The following is a 7,169-nucleotide window of genomic DNA, read 5'->3' on the forward strand; positions in this document are numbered from 1 at the left end:
CATGAGCCCCCTAGTGCCTGCCATTGTTAAAAATCAATGGTACACCCTTGCAAATGACCAAGTACTTCCATGATATGAAGGTGATGGCAAACCAGGCTGCAATGCTTCCAACCACCACATAGAGGCTGTCAGCCACTCCCCCAAAGAGGGAATGAGGGTAGGAATCACTCCCGACTACACTAGTCTGTTGGCACCAAGCCCTGATCCACATACAGGGAGTACCTTCCCTGAAACTGATTCCTTACTGAAAGGAACACCTTGTGTACAACCCCACCAACACATTCCATCTAAGGCAAGGTTTCCCCACAGGGTGCCATTCCAGTCATAAAATCCACAGGCAGCAAGCAGTGTGATGTGGCTGTATAATTTCTAGGCAATCCAGAAGTGTACCTGGGAGCCAAGGAATAAGCGACGACTGCACCATTTCAAATACTAGTGCTTTATTCAGTCACAAGACAGTGCCCTTGGTCTCCTGCACAACTGCAGTCACCTCATTAGGGGGAAGCAACAGCATGACAAGCAGTGCAGAATATGCCAGGCAAGTTAGGTGGCTCCTTCCATCCTGGGACCATGCAGCTTGGTCCCTATCCCTTCAGAATATACAGCTGTCCAGGCTGACTAGCCGTGGGAGGACCCTGTTGGATAGCAATGGGGCCCAGAACACCTGTGCCTTGAGCACCTGCAAGGGCAAGGAGGGAGGGTGCCTCAGTCACAGCAACACAATCCACCAGAGCATCTTTTGGTGGAGGCCAAACATACCTGCTACACCTGCAAGCCCACAGCTGGCATCACAGCAGCCACACACCTGGTCATTCCCATCCACAGACACCCACCTGCAATAGGGAATAACAATTGCTTAGCAGCTCAACTGATCCAGCATCATAATGCTGCAGCTACTGACCTGTTAGCGGCAAGAGAGAAGGAACAAGCCTTGTGTTGGGAATCCACAGGCACAGAAGCCACTGTTGCCCTCAGGCTGCAAGTAATGTACAGCTAGGGGGACACCAAAAGCTGGTCAGCAGCCGCCATCACAGCCAGTTCATTTAAGCACAGAAATCCTGCACAAGTGCCTGTACTCACTGAGCTCCTGCCATCCTGAGAGAACCTGAAAGCATCCAGCTGAAGCTGCAGCTTGTCATCCTGCTTTCTGGGCAGGAACTGGGAGCGGGATCCTGTCACCTTGGCATCAGTCAGGCACCTGAAGGGCAGGCATGTCAAGCAGCATTGCCCAAGCGGCCTCACACAGCCATACAATGTTACTCACCCAGAGTTCTGCACAAAGGCATAGCTAGGGAGAGAGGTCACATCAGGGACCAAGGTGGCCACACAGCTGTCCACAAAGACACGCAGGGGCTGACTGTTGCCCACAAGGACAGAGGCTTCAATGTTCAGGACACTTCCCAGGAAGTACACATTGGAGGCCCTCTCATTCTGCCATGCATCTGCACAAAGGGCACATGCACTTGAGGACAAACCCACTGAGTAAAGCCAGATATGCTGCATGAACCCCTTGCCTACCATCCATCAGCCTCAGTGAGAAATTCAGTTGTGCCTCAGCCGCCATTGTAGCATAGTAGGGGATCCAGGTTGGCACCAGGGCATTGCTGCTCACATTCTGCTTCCTAAGGAGCAGGCATCATTTAGAATTAAGGTTTCGTGGTATGTCAATGACCACAACAGTGCACAATGAAATGTGTCCTCTGCATTTATATTATGTGACATCATGACACATCAGGGGGAGCTAATTCAGCACCAGGGGAGCAGTGCTTTGGGCGGTACCTTCAGTGTACCCCAGTGGTGCCTTGCTGGTCAGGGACTTGAACCAGCAATCTTTGGTACAAGTGTGCTTCCCTAACCATGAAGCCACCACTGCCCATTTGGGTCAGTCACTGGATGAACAGCTCCTAGGGCTAAGGAACAGCAAAGCTGATGGGGCATCCTCACCTCAAATAGTGACACTCAATGCCAACCACAGCACCATTGGTCCTCACAATGGGGCTGCCATTAATACCACTGGGGGTGTAGATCAATGCAAAGCTATAGACCAGGGCATCAGCAGTCATCTGGAGAAGAGCAACGTGATTAGGACTAGCATAGCCAACATAGCAACCAATCAGAAGGAAGCCCTCATACCATCAGTGTACTTCCACAGGCCTGCAGCACAGACTGAAACCTCACTGTGCCAGAAGCATCCTGCCCAGTGGGTGCACAACCACCAAGGGTGATGTCTGAAGCATTGATCAGCTGGCCAATAGCTAGAAGGTCCTGTAGCACATCCACCATAACCGAATCCTCCCCACATACAACCCTCACACTATCAGGGTTCACTTGCATTCCAGTCACAGATTTAACCAGAGCAGGAGCAACTTGCTTGCTCAGATAGCCGGCCGCCCCCACCTTGGTAGCCCCTACGCCAACCTGATAGCCGGTCCCCCCCACGCCAACCTGGAAGCCAGTCGAAGCCACCTGGGGAGCCCCTACGCCAACCTGATAGCCGGTCGAAGACACCTGGGGAGCCCCTACGCCAACCTGGAAGCCGGTCGCCCCCACCTTGTTAGCCCCTACGCCAACCTGATAGCCGGTCGAAGCCACCTGGGGAGCCCCTGCGCCAACCTGGAAGCCGGTCGAAGCCAACTGGGGAGCCCCTACGCCAACCTGGAAGCCGGTCGCCCCCACCTTGTTAGCCCCTACGCCAACCTGATAGCCGGTCGAAGCCACCTGGGGAGCCCCTGCGCCAACCTGGAAGCCGGTCGAAGCCAACTGGGGAGCCCCTACGCCAACCTGATAGCCGGTCCCCCCCACGCCAACCTGGAAGCCGGTCGCCCCCACCTGGGGAGCCCCTACGCCAACCTGGAAGCCGGTCGCCCCCACCTTGGTAGCCCCTACGCCAACCTGATAGCCGGTCGAAGCCACCTGGGGAGCCCCTACGCCAACCTGATAGCCGGTCGAAGACACCTGGGGAGCCCCTACGCCAACCTGATAGCCGGTCGAAGACACCTGGGGAGCCCCTACGCCAACCTGATAGCCGGTCGAAGCCACCTGGGGAGCCCCTACGCCAACCTGATAGCCGGTCGAAGACACCTGGGGAGCCCCTACGCCAACCTGATAGCCGGTCGAAGCCACCTGGGGAGCCCCTACGCCAACCTGATAGCCGGTCGAAGCCACCTGGGGAGCCCCTACGCCAACCTGATAGCCAGCTGCCACCACCTGGGGAGCACCTAATCCATTTTGATAAACTGCAGCCACTTGAGGGGTCTTCACAAGAAACCCAGACTTCAGTTGAGCTTCACAGCTGCAACCTAAAAGAAGAAGCAGCACTATAACCCCCTCATGCACTGCCATTGTCCCAGAGCTGCTAGTAAAGCACACTGTTAGGTCTGGTTTGCTTGCAGACTATTTTATAGTTGCTGAAATCATCTGCACCCGCCAGGCCTGTTCTGATTTGTCAGTATGGAATCCTCACCATTCAGCGTTAATCAGTCACTGCTTGGGCTCTAACGGCTGAAATACATTTTTCTACCAACAGTTACTTTTTCATCAGCAGTTACCAGTTCGGTGCGCTCATGCTATAATTGCCCACAGCAGACATACACTGAGATTTTAGTGGTGTTTTTTGGGGGGGTTTTAACAATTTTGACTTTTTGACATGACTGCAAATGGTCAACAGTTATATCTAACATATATTGTATTGCGGGTATATCTACAGCCTACCCGCCGCTTTTATTATTATTTTCCTTAATTTTATTTCTTTCTGACTGCTCAGCAGTATCGTTGTTAATTGTTAATTCGAGCTCAAGGAGTCTCTCGTCACTTTAGAGGGAGCGCTGAGGTATGAGTCCGCCTGCTTAGTCACGAGGATCCTCTAGGGGCGCTACTGATTACACGTAACTACCAGACCTCACAAGGGAAATGTTCCCTGTGTAGTCAGTGCGTCGACAAGGAAGGAGGCGGTGATTCGGTGAGGGTTATAGCGCCGAGTGTTGGATAAATGGCAGCGCCTGTTAGTCGTCTTGCGAACAAATCATAACTGCTACGAACGGGTGCTGTGATTAAACTTAGATGTAATACAATTTCGCGTAGATGATTTAGTGACTACGTACATTTCCGAATGTTGCGCTATGGCGAAGCACCATGGGAGCGGGTGAAACACCTGTGTTGGAGCAGCTGTTACGGTTGCTAAGCTAACGGCAGTTATTGGTGTTTTATGTGTATAAATATGAAATATGAAATATTTACGTTCATATTTCAGTGCTTTATATCATGGTCATGGTACTATACAAACGTTTATTGGCGCCCACAATTTGGTAAGCATGTAAGTAGTAGGTATAAGGTATCGATGAGCGGCATGTTGTGACGCCAAAAAGTTGCAATGTGTATAAATCCGGAGTACCCTTCATGTCACTAAACGTGTCAAACTTTAAACTTCAGAAAGTACCGCCACACCGCTAGTGTCTTTTTTTCTTTTATCCACAATATCTCCTCTTTCGAAAGATGTTGCGGCTGTTGAGCTGTCCATTCCTTCACCGCCACTTCGGTGCTTATAAAACTCTTCCCTGATTTACAGAAACAGCCGCATTGTGGTGTGCTCCACTAAGCACATTTACTCAACGTAATGATATATTTATAGAAAATTTGAACAGTCATCATTATAATGCTGCTAGTAAAATCAATCTTTAAATTTGTTTATTGTGTTATGAGGTTACCTTCCAATAAACCTATAATAATGCGGAAATATCGTAAGGTGAAAATTCATTTCACCTACCCTAACAAGCATTATGGACTAGCCTAGCCTACCTTAACATGCTTTGAACACTTACATTAGCTTTCAATTGTGCAAAATAATTAGCACAAATCCTATTTTATAGTAAAATGTAGAATATCTCATTTACCAGAGTTGGGAACAAGTCCAGACATGCAAGTCCCGAGTCGAGTCCGAAGTCCTAAACTTTGATCCCTTGACCAAATATGGTATTTTATTACTGGGTAATAAGTATTTTTCCGAAATTATAAATGCTTCTTAAGAGGTGTATTTATTTGTCAGCAGCAAGTGCAACTAAACTTAATCAGAGGGAAAAAAGGAGTGCTGATGTTGAATTTCATAGTAAATATTAACCCAGTACAGCAGCATTATTTTTGTTGCTGTCCTTTTTTGTTATACTCAAGCTCATCTCATACTGAACCATCCATCCATTTTCCAAACCGCGCATCCTACTGGGTCGCGGAGTGTCCGGAGACAATCCCGGAAGCAATGGGCACGAGGCAGGGACCAACCCAGGATGGGGGGCCAGCCCATCGCAGGGCACACTCACACACCATTCACTGACGCTTGCACTCCTATGGGCAACTTAGCAACTCCAATTAGCCTCAGCATGTTTTTCGACTGGGGGGGGAAACCGGAGTACCCGCAGGAAACCCCACGACGACATGGGGAGAACATGCAAACTCCGCACACATGTGACCCAGGCAGAGACAACAGTGCTAACCATTGCACCACCATGCCGCCATTGCGCCACCATTTAATATTTATTAAATAAAACATTAAAATACTGTTAATTTAAAGTGACACTATATGTAGCTGCACGTTTTATGTGTAAGTTAAATAAAAATGTAAAAAAAATTGATGCTTTCTAGAATATAGTTATCGTAAGGAGAAAATCCATTTTAACACAGTACACCTACCCTAACAAGCATTATGGACTAGCCTAGCCTACCTTAAAAACATGCTTTGAAAGGTTACATTAGCCTACAATTGTGCAAAATTAATGCCAATCCTATTTTATAACAAAATGTCAAATGTCCCATTTAAGTTATTGAACAACATGCTGAAAATCAAAAACATTCCCCATCGCAAGGTCAAAACAGACCATCGTAACCTGGGAAGCATATGTAGTGCTGATCCAAATGCTAGAAATGGACGACCAGATTGAAAATGTAAAATTGCACAGATTCTTTTGATCAGAGGAATCATTAGCACCATTTCTTGCTGTGACCACTGTAGTTTGTTGTAAATGTACACAGTATTTTTTACTGTAAGACAGGATATTGCACGTTTCCCTGATTGATTTGAAAGGGAAACATTGCATGACAAGCACAAAGTTCTTAGCCACTAAAATCAAGGTGGACTGTCACACATCTAGGATGTGCCTTTGCTTGATGCAGCAAGTGTTGACAGAAAATACTGCAGGTATGTTTGATTCATAGCGAATTGTGTGCACGAGTCGTTGTACTCCACCTCCTCATACTCAGTTGGTCTCTGCTTCAAGCGCCAGCAACAGTTTAATGTTTTGTCCAAAATGTTCCTACAGTTGCACTGCACCATTTCAAAATGTGTAAACTATTTCACGGTATCTTTTCTTTATATTCTACATTTATGCATCTGAAAATTTTTCTATAAATTTTTGTGCAAATGTTTCATGGTTATTTTGCTCACATACAGTCTTTATAAATCAGGCCCCTAGTTCCTGGTTCCAGGTTCCAGGGCGGTCTCAATGTAACGTTACCTGTTCAACGCAAAATCACACCTGCTAAAATGGGTATTTATGATTTCTCCACAGGACACAAAACATATACATTTGTCATACAAAACTGCAACAAATTAAGTTCTGTTAGTACTAGGCCCGTAAGTCCCAGTTCTTTGGGTGCTACAACAGCTAACTACCCTTCACAACCAGCTTGCTCTGACCTACAGAGTGGTAGAGGTGTAAAGCAATTCACCCACAGGGATCAATAACACATCAATTATTAATATTTACTTAGTGTTCATTATTATTGAATGGTACTTAATTTCTTATAAAGTTCAATTATGAAATAAAACTGCAAAAGTGTAAAAAACTCAATTTTACTATATATATATACACACACACCAGAGTACCTGGAGAAAACCCCACGACGACATGGGGAGAACATGCAAACTCCGCACACATGTGACCCAGGCAGAGACTCGAACCTGGGTCCTAGAGGTGCGAGGCAACAGTGCTAACCACTGCACCACCATGCCGCCCTATATATATGTCATGACCCGGCTTGTCGGCTCCTCGTGTGCCACACCCCCTGATTACCCACGTGTGCTTCCCTGATTGTTTCCATCTGGGTCTGCTTATTTTGATTAGTCACGTCCTATTTAAGTCCTGGTCTTACCTGTTCCCCTTGTCCGTCATTGTGGATCTCTT

The 7,169-nt window shown here is 47.5% G+C and overlaps 1 protein-coding gene across 50 annotated transcripts; it reads right to left on the reverse strand.

The window, feature by feature from the left end:
• Window positions 1-420: 420 nt before the first annotated feature.
• Window positions 421-3,367, reverse strand: LOC125727204 (zona pellucida sperm-binding protein 3-like). 50 transcript variants are annotated; one of them, XM_049003943.1, is made up of 11 exons: window positions 3,082-3,367; window positions 2,893-2,913; window positions 2,698-2,739; window positions 2,134-2,655; window positions 1,945-2,063; window positions 1,519-1,622; window positions 1,265-1,442; window positions 1,081-1,198; window positions 902-993; window positions 760-833; window positions 421-679 (listed from the first exon to the last, which is right to left on the reverse strand). In XM_049003943.1, the coding sequence occupies exons 1-11, from the start codon at window positions 3,340-3,342 to the stop codon at window positions 585-587; spliced, it is 1,626 nt and encodes a 541-aa protein (XP_048859900.1). In that variant the 5' UTR covers window positions 3,343-3,367; the 3' UTR covers window positions 421-584. The 50 variants fall into 50 exon arrangements, with proteins under 50 accessions (XP_048859900.1, XP_048859901.1, XP_048859909.1 ...); XM_049003944.1 differs by lacking the exon at window positions 2,893-2,913 and adding an exon at window positions 3,019-3,039; XM_049003952.1 differs by lacking the exon at window positions 2,698-2,739 and having other exon boundaries at window positions 2,134-2,466; window positions 2,509-2,571; window positions 2,851-2,913; window positions 2,998-3,367.
• Between the last annotated feature and the right edge of the window lie 3,802 nt (window positions 3,368-7,169).

Source organism: Brienomyrus brachyistius, unplaced genomic scaffold (assembly GCF_023856365.1).
Source record: "Brienomyrus brachyistius isolate T26 unplaced genomic scaffold, BBRACH_0.4 scaffold91, whole genome shotgun sequence".
NCBI lineage: Eukaryota > Metazoa > Chordata > Actinopteri > Osteoglossiformes > Mormyridae > Brienomyrus > Brienomyrus brachyistius.

Excerpts from the sequence above, each read along its gene's own strand:
- LOC125727204 (XM_049003916.1), bottom strand. The coding sequence starts at position 3,342 with ATGGCAGTGCATGAGGGGGTTATAGTGCTGCTTCTTCTTTTAGGTTGC. Across the intron at positions 1,623-1,944 it reads ATTGAGTGTCACTATTTGAG|GAAGCAGAATGTGAGCAGCA; the intron begins GTGAGGATGCCC and ends CCTGCTCCTTAG. Across the intron at positions 680-759 it reads TGGGCTTGCAGGTGTAGCAG|GTGCTCAAGGCACAGGTGTT; the intron begins GTATGTTTGGCC and ends TTGCCCTTGCAG.